Source organism: Nasonia vitripennis, chromosome 5 (genome assembly GCF_009193385.2).
Source record: "Nasonia vitripennis strain AsymCx chromosome 5, Nvit_psr_1.1, whole genome shotgun sequence".
Classification (NCBI taxonomy): Eukaryota; Metazoa; Arthropoda; class Insecta; order Hymenoptera; family Pteromalidae; genus Nasonia; species Nasonia vitripennis.
The window spans coordinates 26,151,650-26,169,543 of NC_045761.1; the positions used below are offsets into that span (position 1 = coordinate 26,151,650).

General features: G+C 44.9%; 1 protein-coding gene and 1 long non-coding RNA gene across 5 annotated transcripts; one reads left to right on the top strand and one right to left on the bottom strand.

Moving 5' to 3' along the window:
* Positions 1 to 13,067: 13,067 nt before the first annotated feature.
* On the top strand, positions 13,068 to 16,926 carry LOC100113883 (sideroflexin-2). Of its 3 annotated transcripts, none has more exons than XM_008208819.4 (8): positions 13,068 to 13,365; positions 13,686 to 13,882; positions 14,545 to 14,715; positions 15,174 to 15,372; positions 15,652 to 15,777; positions 15,937 to 16,003; positions 16,078 to 16,177; positions 16,264 to 16,926. In XM_008208819.4, the coding sequence occupies exons 2-8, from the start codon at positions 13,728 to 13,730 to the stop codon at positions 16,424 to 16,426; spliced, it is 981 nt and encodes a 326-aa protein (XP_008207041.1). In that variant the 5' UTR covers positions 13,068 to 13,365; positions 13,686 to 13,727; the 3' UTR covers positions 16,427 to 16,926. The 3 variants fall into 3 exon arrangements, with proteins under 3 accessions (XP_008207041.1, XP_008207040.1, XP_008207042.1); XM_008208818.4 differs by having other exon boundaries at positions 13,068 to 13,312; XM_008208820.4 differs by lacking the exon at positions 13,068 to 13,365 and adding an exon at positions 13,448 to 13,569.
* LOC116738610 lies at positions 15,512 to 17,847 on the bottom strand. 2 transcript variants are annotated; one of them, XR_004345050.1, is made up of 5 exons: positions 17,334 to 17,847; positions 17,020 to 17,267; positions 16,285 to 16,420; positions 16,087 to 16,199; positions 15,512 to 15,994 (listed from the first exon to the last, which is right to left on the bottom strand). It is a non-coding gene; the product is annotated as an uncharacterized LOC116738610 (long non-coding RNA). The 2 variants fall into 2 exon arrangements; XR_004345049.1 differs by lacking the exon at positions 15,512 to 15,994 and having other exon boundaries at positions 16,036 to 16,199; positions 17,334 to 17,561.
* Positions 17,848 to 17,894: the final 47 nt, after the last annotated feature.

Consider the following 17,894-nt stretch of genomic DNA (forward strand, 5'->3'; position numbering starts at 1 on the left):
GCGAGTGAGAGAGAGAGAGAGAGAGAGAGACAGACTCACTGTATCCATAGATCGATAGGAATGTTCTTCCATTTATTGCCGCGTGTGTATACTATATCGCTGCGAGAATGACGGGAATTTCGTGAATTTCCAGCGACAAGTCGTTCGAGCATTGTAGCGCGAATTTGCCTGTGTGCACTAGTGCTCTCCATCGACGCTTGTCATTTTAATTGGACGTTTTATCGTCTTTATGCCATACCCTGTGCACTATCGGCTGCTTTCTGAGATTGTCTTGGTATTTAAATTCCATGGCGTGTACAGTACGCTTTCCACCGGTTGAAACTGTATGCAACTCTTTTGAAATGTTAATGCAAACGAGGAGCGAAAAGGATCGGGAAGAAAGACGAGGCTCGGAAATCTGGACGTGAGATATTGCAAAGTCAACAAACTTTCAGGTGCGAGAAATACCTGGGCCGGTAAAAGGGACGGCGAGAGGAGCGAAATTTATGGAAAGACCGCGGATAAAGTATAAAACGCGGATAGATGCGGATAGCCTGATAAATCCGGTGTAATTTATACACGCGCGGGCGTCGTCGTCGTGACGAAATTTAGTAGTGCGATGACGAAATTGTTAACGCCACTGCTCTAATTAATCCCGTCGATATTCGCTCTCGGAAAAAAAAACCTGTGGCTCTACCAGAATTTCCAAATTCTCCCCTGACGTCTTTACGAGGGCTGTTCTCCTTGTACATAGGCGAACGCGGAGGATCCATTCTGTAATTGAGAGATTTAATGACCTTGGCAGACTAGCTAGCATATAGGGGGAAAACGAAGCGACTGTATACTATATATAGTAGGAAATTCGTGCTTTGTGCGCGCATCAGCCTGTGTCCTCGCGCGCAGGTACTTACGTATACAGCTCGGGGATCTTATTACTTTAATTTACGACTTTTTTTCTCTCTCCTCGTCTGCTGACTATGCGGCTTTTTTCCATCAGTGCGTGGGCGAATCCGACTTTATTTACTTATTTTTTGATAAATAAAGTTTCTAATGGCCGTAGACTCAGCGGACGACACGTAACGATGTCGTAATGTACCGAGGGTTCGTCGTAATTATTTTCGTATCGCTTGGCAGGTACGACATTCGCGCTGTTCCGTGTGTATGATGGAGCGTTATACAGGGTGACGCTTTCGTTCGCCCATATGTACGGGCGAGTTGGTTAATATACCTCATCGTAAAAGCGCTTCGTGTCGGCCGTTAGTTAATTAATAATGGCATAATTTATGCAGGGCTTTCGATTACGTTACGGCTCCCGATATGATGCGATAAGAGCACTTCCCAACTTCTCCCATTTTAGCTGTATTACTGTTGCACTGGTTATTCCCTCTTTGTTGACCGAGTGTGTGTGTGTGTGTGTGCGAAAGATTAAAGCGACGATTGAACGTGCTAGAGCGCGTGCGGGGAAAAAGTAAAAGTTATAATTGAAGATTAAACAAATCGGATAAGCAAATCGGCCTTGATACGAAAAGATAATGACGATATTCTACATTTCGTGCTTGACACATCAACGCCTGACTCGATTTTCTACGCTACAACTTATCGCTGTGTGTATGTATGTAGTGATCAAATAAAAGGCTGCAACTATTTTCCGAAATATTTTCTCGACGAGTAAAATTGCGAGAGCAACACACGCCGGGTCTTGTTTAATAACAGTCGTCGGTCGGGGCGCCTATTGATTTTCTTCCTCGCGTCGACTAGAAAGCTCGTCGAACCAACAAAACGGCGAAGGAACATCATGTTTTCGCGAAGAGCGAACGAAAGAGTCACCGATATATCTATAGTTTAGTGTACATACGTGTGCACAGACGTGGTCGCATTGAAATGGCTCTGTGTACGAGGAGTTTGGGCGGTTTTAGGCGACGTGGAAATTTTTCTCTTTTTTGTCCCGCTTAGCAAAACACGAACGCAAAAAATAGAACGTCGATGATGAATGAGTCACAAGTGGCGTGGAGGAGATATAAAAGTGCAATTACCGGAGAAGTAATCTTTCAGCTGAGTCTTTTACGAAGTAAATTTATTTAGCAGTAAAAATAGTAGCCTTATTAAGCGGTTCACACGAAAACCTACTTCATTTCCAGAGACTTTAATTACTTCCCTCGACGCGTCGATCAGAATTAAGAGACAAAGAATCCACACAAAGTATAACGTCAATGCAGTAAAACAGCCCCCATAAAGCGCCTGGTACAGCCGATATATCCATCAAAAAAACACTTTCCCCGCCCAAAAAGCTCTCGACTCTTATCGTCTCACAGGGGCGATGTAATTTTCAGAGAAGTGCCGTCGAGGAGGTCGACACTCACACACACACACACACACACGCATCGAGTCGTTCAATCTTTCGTATCATCAGTCATGCGACGTTCGCGGAGAGACACTATCCAGGTCCTTTAAAAACTGACGAGCATCTGTTTTCTGGCTTTTTCGGCCTTGAGAGATGAATAGAGATGCCTCGCAACTGTGACTAAATATTTCGCGGCTGAGAATCGTTAGAAAGCTACTGATGCTGCGTTTTTTGGGAAGATTCTGTTGTTTTGCTGAAAGAAACGAAAAAATCTCTGCATCTGCATTAAAAAGCACGTAATAAACGAGAAATCCACTTCCTGCCATTACACACCTCCAAAGCAGCTCCAATAGTCCTCGTCTTTTTGTCTCGCTTTTACGTACAGTCACCGGCCACATCATTGTCGTCGTCCAGTCGAGCCAACGCGGATAGCCACGTATATATAGTATACTTAGCGCCGAGCGTCGAAAGAGACTCTGAGTAAACTTTAAAATAAGCGTCGGACTGTATTTTTAGGACGATCTAGGAGTTGGTTTTCTTTCGTATGAATTGTTTCTCTCTCGAGTGTCTCGCAGTCACATAACCGCGCGTGTGTGTGTGCTCGCTTTTTCCTTTTCGGCTAATTATGGAGAGAATTGACTTTGGAGGTCGTCTCTGAATGGAATTTTTTTTCGCGTGGAAAAGGTTCTTTTCACGCTTTATTCCGAGAATTAGATTACCGGCTCTAATTTATTTCTTGGCCACGAGTCAAACGCGCCATTACGTTATTTCAAGCGTTTTGCATTAGAGAGGGGAAATTCTTCCTCCCGACCACAGATGCGGCTGTGTCGTTGGGAAACTGAAAAGTTCACTTTCCTCGCTAGCGAAGACTAATTCCTTACTAAACACGACGAATCGAATCCCAACAGCCGCAAAAGCGAACTTGGCTTCTACCGCGACATCGAGCAACTCTTTAGCTCGGTGTAGAAAACTTATTTTCCCTTTCCGCAACTAAAAGTACGCAAAACAAAAGCTCGACGAGTCCATATAACCGAGTCGAGCCACACACAAGTTGGCTGAAAGTTTCTCCGCGATAACTCTTCCCCCGATAGCTCCGTCTGGTCCTCGAATCTTCCTCTGCTTTTTTCGCGACCCTGTCCTCCAAACTGTCTCGTGTACCCAAGCCGTCGTCGCAGTTTCTATTAGCGTTCGAGCTAACGGTTTTACGTTGCGCGACAGGATGGCCCATGCATGTGTGTGTGTGTGTGTGTTACGGGACGTCGCCGGCAGTGCTGCGAAAGGAAAGTCGCGTCAATTAAGGCAATGAGAGCCAATTTCTGCGAATCGATATGTGCTACGTGTAGGCTGCATATGCCAGATGCGAGAGAGTGCTTTGAACCCTTTGAATATTCGCTTTGGCTGCTGTTGTAGAGCGATGCTCGACGCCATTTTGTGCGTTGCGGCGGCCATTTGCTGGTGCGCTGAATTCTGTCTCGCTTTAAAAAAAAATTAAATTCATCCCAGAATTCCAACAATTAGTTGTAAAATGCTTGCGAATTTCATTTCCAAAGCTCCATATACCACTTCCTGCTGTTCGTGAGGTTTATAGGGCGCGTGCAGATGGTGCAGAGGGCTTAAAGTTTATCGCCGACTCGAAACCAGTCCTCCGCGACTCTGCATGGATTTTACTGTTTCCTAGATAATATTTACGCAAGCGTTTGTCAACTTTTCAATCAGGCATAAATTCGAAGGACGCATTTTTTCCAAACAAAACACAGCCGAACCTCGTACATTCACCGGTGTGTGTGTGTGTAAACCGGAGACTGCGCTCGAAAATCCATAATGTCCGTGTGGCGCAGACTGCGGCTACAGTATATATAGGTGTATGCGCGTTCGCGCGGGCGCCTTTGTTATCTCTGCCTTTATCTATACGAGCTGAGATCGAACTCCGTTTCGCCGCGATAAAAGCAAACAAAATACGAAGGAAAAAAGCGCCGAGATTTACATACACGCGCTATTATCGTGTATGTATAAAACGCCCGCAGTGAAAATCCTGTCAATCTTACTTTGTCTGATGCCTGTGTGGTATGGATACCAACACACAGACACACACGCCTTCTGGTTATTTTCGAAGCCAGAAGTGCAGTAAACCCTGATAACTCGCTAGCTGATGCGCGAGGAAGTGGATGTATTTTTAAAAATGCAATAACGATCCAGATCCGTCTGCATGCTCTAAAGGAAGAAAAATCATCGTCGTTATGAAATTGCCTTGAAACGTTCGATAAGCGTATGCAGACATGTGAATTTTTTTTACAGACTTTCGTTCTCTTTCTCACCTATGCGTGTATCCAGACGTGCAATTTATCTACCCAACGTTTATAGAGTACAGTCGTCTGGGTGTAATAGAACACTTGTTATAACTTACTTCAGGAACGCCGCTGCGAACTTTCGCGTTCGGCGCAAAGCTGCCAGTGTAAGGCTGCTTCTCAATTTACTCGTGGCGACATTGTGTGCTAATTTATGTCATTACACTTCGATGCTTATCATTCGGAAAGGAAATTGAGGAAAGTTTATAGGTTTCTCCGTCATTGTTGCTCTGTATATTCTATAATTGAGAAAATCGTCAATCGCGCTCGTCGAATGCAATAATAATCCGAGGAAGCTTTATTCGTTTTCCGGGTCACCAGAGCAAATGCATCAGCCGAAGGTGAGCGGGTTAACGGATGAGAAGAAACAAAAAATTGTTGATTGCTCTTGCGTAAACTGAGTCTCCTTCGAGTTCTCAAAACTGTTAATACTTTTATCATAGTCTGTAAATATAAATCAACGCATAATTTCTAAATTCTTATTTCATCGGCTTCGAGCCATTATCTGGCACAAGGCTGATATGCAAATTTGCTGATACGCTTATACAAAGTCGTACAAATTACATGTTCAACTTTAAACAGTTTTATCTTCACCGCAAGCACCATCATCAAGGATTCTGAAATCTGAGGAAGCCGCGCGCACAGATTGTTCGAAAATCCCTGAGACATGTTCGAAAACAACGAGAGCGGGAGAGAGCTTCTCTCTCTCTCTCGGGCCATTAGGCAGAGAGGCAATCCATTTCATCAGAGTAGCAGCGGCGTCTTGTCGAGAGTCTATGGGAGATGAACGTCGAGCAGAGGAGGAGGAGGAACTAGAAGAAGATCCACGCGGGCACCTGATGGCGGAACGTCGCTCGCAGCTGGTTAGATACGTCAGTGGCTCGCTGATGGCTGCGACTAGTGCCAGCCAGTGACGTGCCCGCCTGTGGTCGGGCCCCACCGAGGTTTGGAAAAAATAATAAACACGGCCGACATCCGTACGTCACATTCCTGACAGCTTCGCATAGATATGGCTATACTGGCGAAATAATAAAAGGACGAGTCTAGCCCGCCCCTCGTCCGACCATCTTTGGGAAATTGCATATCGAAGGGACATAGGAGAGCACGTTGCACACGGCAGAGGGCTGTAGGGGGGGGGGTCCGTATGTATATATGGATAGCTATATAACTGCAGCGCGACAACGCACACGTAACATTTCGCCGAGGGATTCGGCGCGCAGGGCTGACGGCGCAACCGCTCGATCCCGTGGAGGCTCTCTAGGAGAGATGGAGTTTGTCGGTGTACGTATGTGTGTGTGTGTGTGGATGAAGTAAATAAAGCTATGTTTTAGCAGGGGATTTCGGGGTAGCTTTGAAAATAGAAAATGCGGTTTGGTGGATGTAGGGCAGGCTGAAGCAGGATATTACTACAAGGCAAGAGTTGAAAAACGTGAAAAATTTTTCCACGTTTGATTCTATTATATTTCCTTTTACGCGGGCACATTATTTTTAATCGCAGTGGATCTCTCGGCACCCTCGACGTGCACTGGTGCAGGCGTCTCCCCTTTAAGGCCGCTGGAAGTTTGCCTCGCGATGATACATTCCCAGTCAAAAGTCGGACATGACAAGAAGTTTCTTTTCCATTTCATATTTAATATATCCTTATAAATTATTCCGCGCGGTGGCAAACATGTTGCGAGAAACTTTTTCTCTCCTGAATATTTAGATGCTACTACGGCGGCGAAGTGTGTACAAAGAAATGTGTAACAGACGTTCGAGGTACTTTTCGGAAAAAAGTGACGAAACGAAAATTTTTCGTCGAGTCACGCGACGAGATCCATCAAACTCGAGCCTTTAGATGATCTTTTGGGGTAGGGCTACCAATATACGACAGTTTGAAATAAATATTAAAAAAGTAAATTAAAAGCAGGATACTTCTCAGCCACCCTGTACATACCCTACCTCACAGCAACACTCCCCGAAGCTTCAGGCTAGCCTCGTCGCGGGAAGGGGGAATTCTCGTGCGAGTTTTCTGCCCCGTCTCCCTCTCAATCTCTCTTTCTCCAGCTAAAAGGACTTTTCCCCGGAAGGGTCGAGAGCGTATACCCTGGGACCGGTTCTGCAGCAGCAGCATCAGCTTCAATGGAGCGAAGCAGAAGGAGACACATTATACCGCGTCGGCCAGCGTCGCGGATTTTAGGAGAGACTTTGTTGCGTCGCGCGTACGGGCCACATTTACAATTTAAATGGCTCTCGCGCGCCGGGGACTTTAATTCGAGCCGCCGTGAATGGATTGCGCGTGTGGGTATAACGAGAGAGCAGAACAGTATATGTTCGAAGGTTATGAGTGGCTGGACGAGTATAGGGCTAATTTTGAGAAACACACTTTTTCCAGCCCTCTGTACGAGCTTGCGATTGGTTATGTACTATATCAGAGCGCGCTTTTCAGAACTTCGTGAGGCAAGAGTATAGAGCAACTTTTTTTATTAGAGAAACGTGACAGCTGTATAGCGGCCAACTGGCCGCTCGCCGCGGCTTCTTACGCAAGAGTTCACGAACACTCGAGCTTCAAAGAGCGGATTCAGCGCTTCTCCGATAATGAATAACTCGCGTAGATCGTGAAATTATTTGTAGTGTACAAAAGAACACCGAATCCTTCTGGAAAATTCTCTTCGCGAGAAGCTAACCGCCGTGAAAAAAAAATTCTCACGTCTCTTCGATTCCGTCGGATCACACGCCAGCGCGCATAGTAATAAAAATCCGCTCCGTGTACCCGCATGTAATCGTACGTTTTGTCCTACACCCACAGGCCGAAGCACGGACAGATTTATACCTGATATTATAAAAATTGTTCGGTATTTTACGTTAGAAAAAATTTGTTTCTCGTAACATTATTCATATGCATCCATCAACCTCAACAATTCCAACGGCCGACGAGTGCACACAGTATGCGCGGGCTGTACAACGCGTACGCGCTCTGCGTAAATGACACGTGTTGACCTCGTCTAGGCGGATATACGATTGTGTCGCTGCTGCTGCTGCTGCTGCGGGCTTGCGTGAGGACGGCTTTACTGCGGTTGGCTGCTGCTGCTGTTTTGTCGGGGAAAAGACCGGTGGAAAATTGAAGCTGTATGCGGGAAATATCGGAATTCGGGATTTTTGCGGTTAAGCTCGCGCTTTGTTCACTTATCGGGATATTTCGTGTATTGTTAGCGATGAATTATTGAAATAGCACGATAAAGTTGGCTTTTCTCAAGTTCGACGAAACGAAAAAGCGTCAGATTTTTTTTATCTTGTAACGCGGACAATTTTAGATTAGACCGCGTTACGCAACCTCTCGCCGCTCACCTAGACACCAAAAGTTGATCGCACGCGTTCTATAACTGCGAGAATCGCTACGATACCACGCGTCTAAAAAGTAATTACAGCGACGTTGAGTTACCACTTTTATTACGCTCAACATTATTTCGAGAGAGAGAGAGAGAGAGATAAGTCTTAATTATTTTCGACGATACAATTTCGCAATCGCTTGCGTAATCTCGGCGGAAGCTCGAGTCGCCGAGTCTCTGATACCTATTACATTGTGCACGAAAATATTTACACTCGTATCAAGAGCAAATCACGCCGACTCGGAAACGAATTAGACGACTTTTCTGTTCGATTCTATTTTTACGGTATAGAGTAATCGCTCTTTGAAAAATTCTTCGATAAAATAGCCGAACCGGCTCCTTTTCGCCCTATCGTTCTCCTACGCGTTTGGCGGCTCGTCAACTCGACCGGAAACGCCGTGCCGTGCGTCGTTCCCTTTCTTTTTTTCCCTCTCAGTGGGCCGTACGTATAGGTATACTACCTGTATAGGCGCGTGATTTTTCGACTCGCAAAAGGCAGACGGCAGCGAGAGCCGATTGGTGAATGAGAAAGCGCGACTGAATGGGCGAGTTTTATAAGTGCGACGATCGATGAGTTTCCTTCCGATTTTGCGTTGTACCGGCGAGTCTTTATCGATGCGTATAATTTTTTCTCGAGAAGAAAGTGCGGATATACTCCTTTGTCGATTGATCGGCTGCAATTTCGAGTATCAACTCGTGTAGCGCCATCTGTGCTCGAGGCGGTTAAATTGCTCCGCGAGTTTCTATATTATGTGACGAGTCCATGTGTTTGTATATGGAACGGATGTTACGTGTATTTTTCGAGCCGTATCTTTCGTATTACTGGAAATCTGGTATCGAACCGATGATGCATTGCGTTTCGAAGTCGACGCAAGAGCTACGTAAAAAATCAATCCCTCTCCCACATCGATTCGTAAAGTATATACACGAAATATTTCAATTATACTTTAATCACTATTTACCAGCCAATTCAAACCACGCGCGTTTACTCCCCTTTGGCTCCTCGCCCCACAATCCCTGAATTATTTACTCGAAAACTCTTCGCCTCTGCACACCGACCATATACCATACGATATAGACTCGTACAACTCAAAATTTCCAAAACGCGACGTAAAAAGACGATCGAATTTCCATTTCTTGCCCCCAGTTGCTACGCGAGTGACGGAGAGAAAACACACGCCCCAGAGCGGGACAAGAGGAAATGAAATAGTTCAACCTAAAATCGATGTTTGCCTTGTCCGAGCGCTGCGGCCGCGGGTCATTTGTTCTCGACGCGCTATACTCTGTGCTTTGCATTTATTGAAATGGGGCTTTGATTGTTCGCCTTTCACACCGAATATGTGCTTTTTCAAGCTCTTCGCGTACGCGAATTAAAATAAACATACATAATCATTTTCCGCCCGACGGCAACGCATAATTCTGCAGAACTTTATTTATACTGTATACATACTATAGCCGTAGATAAAGTCTTATCGCGAGAAGCGATTAACGTTATCGTTCGCCGGGACGAATGCAGATATATACGGATTTGACAATAGACCGCGAAGAATGTGCACACGTGAGAGTGCTTTGTTTGAAGTTCGCCTATATAGCAGAAAATTCATTCGCGGATACGTGAGAAAGCGAACGTAGGACGCGCAGCGACTGACGTGCGCAGATGTGAGCTAAATTTGTTCGAACGTCGGGTTTTGAAAATTTCGAAAATTTAATCGTAAAAAAGTAACGTCAAGAGAGAGAAATAACGGATGTCGGCTAAAGTTTCAACCGTCTCGTTAGAAGTCGGCTCCGCGCATATAAAGCGAGTCTAATTAATTAAGAAAAAACTTTGCCTCCCTCGCACTCTCTGCTATTGGCAGGGCGAAAAATGTAGTGCTGGTGACACGGATCTCCCGCTATACAGGGACGTCGATTTAAGCTTTTTTTTTTCACGCGTCTCTTTTTTCTCCCTACTTTTTCAAAGCCTGAAGATTGCTCTATGTCAATTGTATAAATAACGATATATTCAGAACAGAACAGCACAGCGAGCGCAAATTAATTGTAGAGCTGAATAGTCCAAGCCCTGAATAAAAAAAATCTTCCAGAGTAATAGCACGTACGCCGCAAAAGTAAAAAGCAACCAACAACAACGACTCCCCTCGCTTGCTCGCGCGAAACTTTTTTATACAAAGCAGCTCCGTGCGGCAGTGCCGTAGCCGCGAGCCGGCGTCACCCCGAAAACCAGCTGCTTATGTATCCTGTTTTCTCTACATCTAACAAGAGACCTTTCTCCCTTTGTCTTTTCTTCACTTTCTCTCTCTCTCTCTCTCTCTCTCTCTCCCTCTATAGCGCGCACTCGCTCTATATATCCTGCTTTATGCCTTCTTTCTTTCTTTATCTCTTTAGGCTCAGACCGGTCCCGTGTGTCCTTTTCGACCCGCCTGCGTTTTCCCTTTCTTCTCTCGGGCCCTCTCTCGCCATCTTGCCTTCGTTCTTTGGAGCTGCCTGGCTTTTATCATTTTTCCGGTTCGCTCAGCTCTCGGCATTTTTTGCATCGGGGGTTCGCAGGGGATCGGAGATTTCGTTGGAATATTTTTTTTTTATGTCGCTTGGCCCGATCTATTGACTATACCGCAAGTGCCTCGACAATAAGGTATACGAATGGACTAATATTGCAATATTCAAGCGGTTGTCGTGCGCGCGAGCGAAGGGAAATTGTCCCTTGTACGCTCGAAACGCAAAATCGATAAGCGAGCTGCGCTGCTCCGTTACATATTTCAGGATCTAATTTTGAATCGTTGAAATTAACTTAATCACCTGGCTTGAATAATACACAGCCCCTATACTGTATCGCCGCGCACGTCGTTGTTACGCAAAGGCCAGAAGAAGGAAAAAAAAATTAATGAGCCCTTATCATTTCACGGAAGAAACGGCACATTGGCATTGCTGATGGAAGCGAATTCGAAAAAAAAGGGCGCGGACATGCAATATTCAGTATGAATTTCTCGGTACAATTGCGCACGGGGGAATATTTCTTTTTTTTTCAAAGCTAGGGGAAACTTTTTTCCAGGTTGCGTTCGCGGCGCATGCAAAAATGGTGCGAGTGCTGCTCGTCCCTTTAACTCGGGAGAATCTACGTGCGCGCGCACTCCTGCCAAGCGGAAGTGACTGCGTGCGGCGTGTACACCGTGTGTAATTTGACTATATTGTACGGAATAATGGTGTGCTTATTTTTATTTCATTCTGCCTTAATGCCTCGTTGAAATATTTACGCGCAAAGCGTCTGAGTAGGGACACGAGAGCGATTTTCTTATAACTGCCTATCTCGAGACGATAATCCCTCGTATATATGAGTATCTCCCAACGCACATCGCATTTTCAACAAACGCACGTACAGTCGCATACCTGCACGGCCTGGAACTCATGCATAATCCGTCCGAATGAAACTCGAGTCTATTCTTTATTTAGCCGAGGACGAGACGTTCGAACTACATCCAAACGACGAAATTCGACGCGAGATGCATCTGGTCGATGTGTGTACTACGGTCTTACATCGTTGACGTGCGCAGATGCGGTTTAACGCGCGGAAATCCTCGGGGAAATCGCTCTACGTATACATGTGAGAATTGCGCGGTGCGTTTGAGATGAGAATAAAACGCGCGAGTGAAATTCAACTCTTTTTTTCTATCAAACTATCTTTACTTCTTCTCGCTTTGTATACGTACACGTTTTCTCTCCTATACGTACCTCCTCCACTTTTCCCGGGCACGTGTTTCACTATCGCCGGCCGTCCGCAATGTAATTTCTGTATTATTACACTCGGACCATCATTACGCTTTTATCTCCTTTATTCAGCGCGTTATTTTAAAGGTTTTCGAGGGCCGAGTTACTTCTTCTTTCTCTATACTTCATTGTGGAAGTTTTAAAAGTTGCGGAGTTTTCTCGTTTTTTTTTCGCTTCGAGATTGCGCAGAAAGCGCTTTTTATTATTCCGGCGCGTAATTATGGTAATTTCAGTTTTAACGTAGTTGCTGCCCGCTGAAATTGTATTACCGCGCTGCGTATGGTAAGTAGCGGTTTTATGGAACGTTTTCCTTCTTTTTCTTCGTTGATGGATGTTACTTGGAATTGACAAAGTAGGTAAGAATCGTATGATTTATGCGAAACTTTTTAATTTCACTCTGGACGTTCGAATGGAGGAGACTTTTGAATTGGTTCTTGAATAGAACATCGTGTGGTGGAGTAGGTTCGGTTGCATACTTACAGGCGCTAATCGACGGATATTGCATTACCGCTACGTAGCTGTATCATATACGTATTTATTATCACTCTCGAGTCCACGCGGAGAATACTTAGCACTCATTACGATCTCGAAGCGTGTACAGCGTTATTTTCCATGACAAAAACTTAGTCCGAGCTTGCGCTTTACTATGGTAAATGATGATTTTTTTCTTTAAAAAATTTCTTTAAAAAATTTGAATTTCAAGCGAGATTCGTTAAAAAAATTCTTCTTCCACCAGCACGATCCAAGTGCAATAACGCATCGATCGAAGAAATCTGCCCTGGGGATATCGTCTCCCTGAAATTTCCGCGCGCGCTTTCGGCTTCCCTCTTTACCGGGTAAGCTTACAGCGCCAGCGGCAAAAGGTCGATAAACGCGTAGATCTCTGCGCTATGAGCTCGCGATAAAGGCGACTCCGACGTTTCCTTTGCGGCTACGATCGAGAGATTGGCAAGTGGCTCTTAAGGATGTGGGCAATGTTACTGACCTGTCGATATCAAACGTGCTTCCTGAAAATTCCCATTAAAAATACGATCTTCGAGCATTTCAATCCTCCCAAGTGTGCTTTTAAACACCCTTCAAAAAAGCTCGAAAGCTCGTAAGCTCCAGAGCAACCGAAAAGAAAATCCAGCCAATTTTTCCAAAAACCCGTTCAATACCCAAAAATCCAGCCTCCTCACCCCGCCGCACACCCATCTCTGCGCAGGCGCTCGCCGAGCCTACTTCGGCGTGAAAACGTGCGCGATCACGTGAGCCTGCAGCACACACAGACACACGCACACATCCGTTTTACCAGTAGCAGTCGCGCACAGCAACGCGCACGCATAAGGTATCATACACACGGCGTAAGTGATCATATACACACGGCGTAAGTGACGCGCGCGCGCGCGAAACGCCAGTAGTCCGCGGCAAAGATGCCGAGAGCACATCACGCGCGTCTGTAATACCTGTCGCATCGTCTGATTCTTCTGGATTTTTTCCCGGAGGAGCTGCCCGCAACACACGAGGGACAGCAGATTCGCGTGAGTTGCTTCCGCCCCGCATCGATCGATGCTTTATTGCGAGGAGAGAAAAGGTAGAAACGACTGGTTTTGGCTCGATTTTTCGCAGAGACGAGGGGAGAGAGAGAGTGAGCCAAGTGTGTGTGTGTGTGTGTGTGTGAGAGAGAGAGAGAGCGTGTGTGCATCAGTGCTCCGGTTTCACAGCGGTGGCATTCGCGAGTTTAAGTTTTCTCGGAATAAGCGACGACGTGTGGGTCTGCTCCGGAATCCTCCCCCGCGTGTGTACTTACTTCGTTCAATGTTTACGCGATAAGCTGCTTATCTCGGGTTTAGAGGGAGAAACGTCAGTGTGGAGACATGTGCTCGCAGTAAAGGTGGATTTTTTTCGTTTCAGGTGTACACAGATTAGGAACGAGGCCGAGCTATTCGTTGTAGAATGGCGAACGACAGGCTGGACCTGGACAAGCCCCTGTGGGACCAGAGCACCTTCCTGGGCAGATGGAAGCACTTCGCTTGGGTCACCGACTTCCGCACCTGCGTCACTCCCGAGGCGGAGCTGCACAAGGCCAAGGAGCTTTGCGAAAAATACAGGTATTGACTTTTCGATCCGATATCGCTGAGAGAGACTTTGGACGTATCGAATGGAAATCAATAATACAAGAGAGAGAGAGAGAGAGAGAGAGAGAGAGAGAGAGAGAGAGAGAGAGAGAGAGAGAGAGAGAGAAAACAATGCCGACGATCAAAGTCCATCGGTCGATCGATGTGCTTGTCGCACGTGTCTAGTGCGCTGAAAGCAGCTTGTCGATGTTATCGATCCGCGACGCTGATTATGTAAATTGCGGTATGGATTTAATGACACGCGTTATATACGATGTAACGTGTCGGTGGAAAAAACCGGTCTTGCGATACTCGTTTTTCCGTGTTTTCCATCGCTCAAACTTGCCAAGATTTTAAAAAAAGCTGCAGCTCTTTGAAGCTTTGAAAAAAAGCGCCAAATTTAAACTTCGACGAAAGACACGAGCTCGATGTTTACGATGTCGCTCATGCATAATACAACTACATCGAAAATGCATGCATACATCCCCGGGTCAGCGGCGACGAGCTTACGTAAGTGTTAAGCTCGCGCGCGTTTCCCGACTCGGCCGAGTTATTTAAGTATGCGGCTATAACTGCATAGAGAGAGAGAGAGAGGCGTCGGAGGGTTTCACGTATAACATATACTTCACACTCGTTCGTCTTCTATTATTTTTCAGGCTTGGCAAAGAGCCACCAGGAACGACCCGCGAGCAGGTCATCTACGCGAAGAAGCTCTACGAGTCGTCGTTCCATCCGGACACCGGAGAACTCCAGAATGTCTTCGGGAGGATGTCGTTCCAGGTGCCTGGTGGTATGGCCATCACCGGTGTCATGCTGCAGTTCTACAAGTAACTTTGATCACGTCGCGAAGCTTGAAAGCTCTTCTCCGTGTTCGCGAAACTGCGAGAAAATTTAATCAAGCCTCGTTTCAAAATGCTGCGACTCGGGCAGCCCAGAACAGAATCGTCTCGCGACACTCGGTCGAATGAAACATTTTCTAGTTCATCGGGAACAATCAACACGGAAATTGAATTACGCGCTCTCATCGTAGCGGGAACTGGCATGTGGGAGAATATTGAAATTGTGAAAATTTCAGCTTCGAGACTTCGCCTCTAAATTCCGCCAACGTGATAAAGCGACGATATTTTTAGCGTTATCAATATTCCATTATGCAAGCCTGCAAGCCGACCTTTTTCCCACAGTACACTCGTTGCATAAAAATCCTTTTAGCCTGTATATCGATCGATCCCCGACACAATGAAAAACGCGACAAAAGCTCTAACGAAGGTTTCTTTGATAAAAAAAGGACGACGACGGCTGTGGTGTTCTGGCAATGGGTGAACCAGTCATTCAACGCCCTGGTGAACTACACAAACAGAAACGCCAATAGCCCGGTGACGACGACCCAGCTGGCAACGGCCTACGCAAGTGCGACAACCGCTGCCATGATCACTGCCATTGGATGTAAGAGTTTCTGGCAAAAGAGGGCCAACCCCCTCATGGCTGTGAGTGTACTGTTTTCAAGACGCGCGTTTATCCCACTATGATATACTTTACAACGTGTATTGGCATACGACGTTATCGTTGCCAAAGTTCTCAAACTTTGAGAGGGAAAGTCAAAAACTGCCAATATTTGGCGTTGAAAAGTTTTTGGAACGTTATGATGTAGTATAGATTAAAATTCGATTCGAGAGAATCTCAACGCGCGTGGTACACTCGATTAAATCTATTTCAGAAAATATCCTCCAAGGAAACGGATAGTTTGAATCAAACATTTTTTCCAGAGATACGTGCCGTTCGCCGCAGTGGCTGCCGCTAACTGCGTTAACATTCCGCTGATGAGGCAGAATGAAATCCTCGGCGGTATCGACCTCACCGACGACGAGGGCAAAAAGCTGACCAAGTCAAAGGTGAGACGTCGACTAGCGATCGCAGATATCTAATGCTTGACAATAGTTCCAATACGATTTGCATGCATCGTAAAGTGGCTTGCGATCTATTTGAATTCGGTCGAATTCAATCAGGACGCGGTATTGTAGAATGAAAAATACCTTTTTTCTCCGTTTTAGCTAGCGGCTGTGAAAGGTATTAGTCAAGTTGTGATATCGAGGATCATCATGTGCGCTCCTGGAATGGGTAAGCAGAGATTTCAAAATTAAAATCGATTCTAGTAAGAATGACGTAAGTGACGACCGTTATATTTTTTACAGTGTTGCTACCTCCTCTGATGGAGAGACTGGAGAAAAGATCCTGGATGCAGAGAATCAAATTCCTTCACGCACCTTTCCAAGTCCTTATGTGTGGTATCTCGTGAGTACAATGCATTTATGAGCTGAGAAAAACCATATATCTTTTATGAAAAAAAAAATCATAAAAATTTCGTGATCATTTTACAGATTGACAATAATGGTACCAACAGCGTGTGCACTGTTCCCTCAAAACTGTTCGATTTCCTCAAAGACTCTGCAGAAGTACGAGCCAGAGAACTACGAGCTGCTGAAGCAGAACTGCAAGGGAGGCAAAATACCGGAGTATCTCTACTTCAACAAGGGACTGTAAATTAAAAGCAAAACGTTAGTTATTTCTGAGAGATAAAGAAAATAAAAGAGCAATGGATAACAACTCTAGCATATCTAGAAAAAGTTCAAAAGAGACGCAAAGGAGAAGTCTATTTTTATGATGTATTGATCTCCAAGATAAATGCGAATACAATAATAGAATTAATAATGTGTGTAAACAAAGGGAGATTATGAGGGACAAGTCTACGAATTTTGTGTAACCTTGCGAATTGCGTTTTTGCTCTGGTCTTCCACTTTTGTCGTAATAGATTTTAACTCGAGCAGCTGATTGCTTTACAATAAAAATAAATAATACAATAAGCACAAAGCAAATTGAATAATGATGAAGAAAAAGACAGTAGATTACTAATGCATTTAAGAATAACTATTGTGTTATTTACTTTTAAGCGTGAGAGGCATCTGCGGATTGCCTGATTTTGAGATGCTGCCATGTATATCTTAAGTATTTCGTTAATAAAAAAAAGTGACAGTTACTAGAAACAAGTTTTCTTTTAATTGGTACAAAAATTTTCCCTATGACATAAGCTTATTTTTAGATCTTAAAAATTAGTCTTTGAAAATAAGTTAAGAAACCTCAGTAAGGGCATTTTCACAGTGTAATGTTGGGTCTTGGATGGGTAGCTTGCGGAGTCTGTGGTACGTATCCAATTCGCTCTTGTATCTCGGTCGTTGAAAGCTTTCCTCCCCAGGCTGGAGGAACAAATGAGCCTGCTTGTTTCTCCGCCTCCTTTTTGGCTTCTTTCTCCTTTTTTACAGTTTCATATTCTACCAAATCGTCTAAACTCAACTCGACCCTTGTTGGACTCCTTCGAATCATTTTTCTGGAATGATGATAAGGGATATAAGTTTAATACACCTAACCTACGTAAAACAGTAAAGCTTATTACTTATAAGATACGACTGCTGTCAGGGTGTCGTGTGGACAGTAGAATGACCGGATAGTCCGAAATTCGTCCGAGATTTTCTCGAAATTCTTCGTCGGTTATTAAATTCTTATACTTGTTCAAAACTCGGAAAGACCCGACAGAACACCGACATTGACTTTGACTTTCCCTTCGTGTTATGTTGTTTGTTTTGTCGTTAGTGGCGCCACTTTCTGTATGCAGTACGGCCATCAGCAATCATCAGTTCGATCACTGTTTGCGCGCATGCGCAACGCACAACTGCCTACGTTGAAAGTATCTTTATTTATTTAACAATTAAGGAAAGTAGAGCTGACAAAAACTTTACTTGAGCAATTATATATGTAACTTGAGTAGTTTTTTAGCACTTTGAGCAGTTTAAAATAGTATATATATATCAAAAGATATGGAAGTTTAAAAATACGGATAAATGCATTTTTTTCAATGACTTGGCTCTATGCAAAATCACCAAACTGTTCTAGTGACTTTGCCGCATCCGTCCGCATTCGACCGCAAAACAACGTGCTTATGTGGCCAGGCCTTTAA

What these genes read in the sequence shown, in the direction of transcription:
- LOC100113883 (XM_008208819.4), top strand. Translation starts at nt 13,728, where the DNA reads ATGGCGAACGACAGGCTGGACCTGGACAAGCCCCTGTGGGACCAGAGC. An exon ending in CATGTGCGCTCCTGGAATGG is followed by an intron (nt 16,004 to 16,077) that starts GTAAGCAGAGAT and finishes TATTTTTTACAG; the next exon opens with TGTTGCTACCTCCTCTGATG. An exon ending in GTCCTTATGTGTGGTATCTC is followed by an intron (nt 16,178 to 16,263) that starts GTGAGTACAATG and finishes ATCATTTTACAG; the next exon opens with ATTGACAATAATGGTACCAA.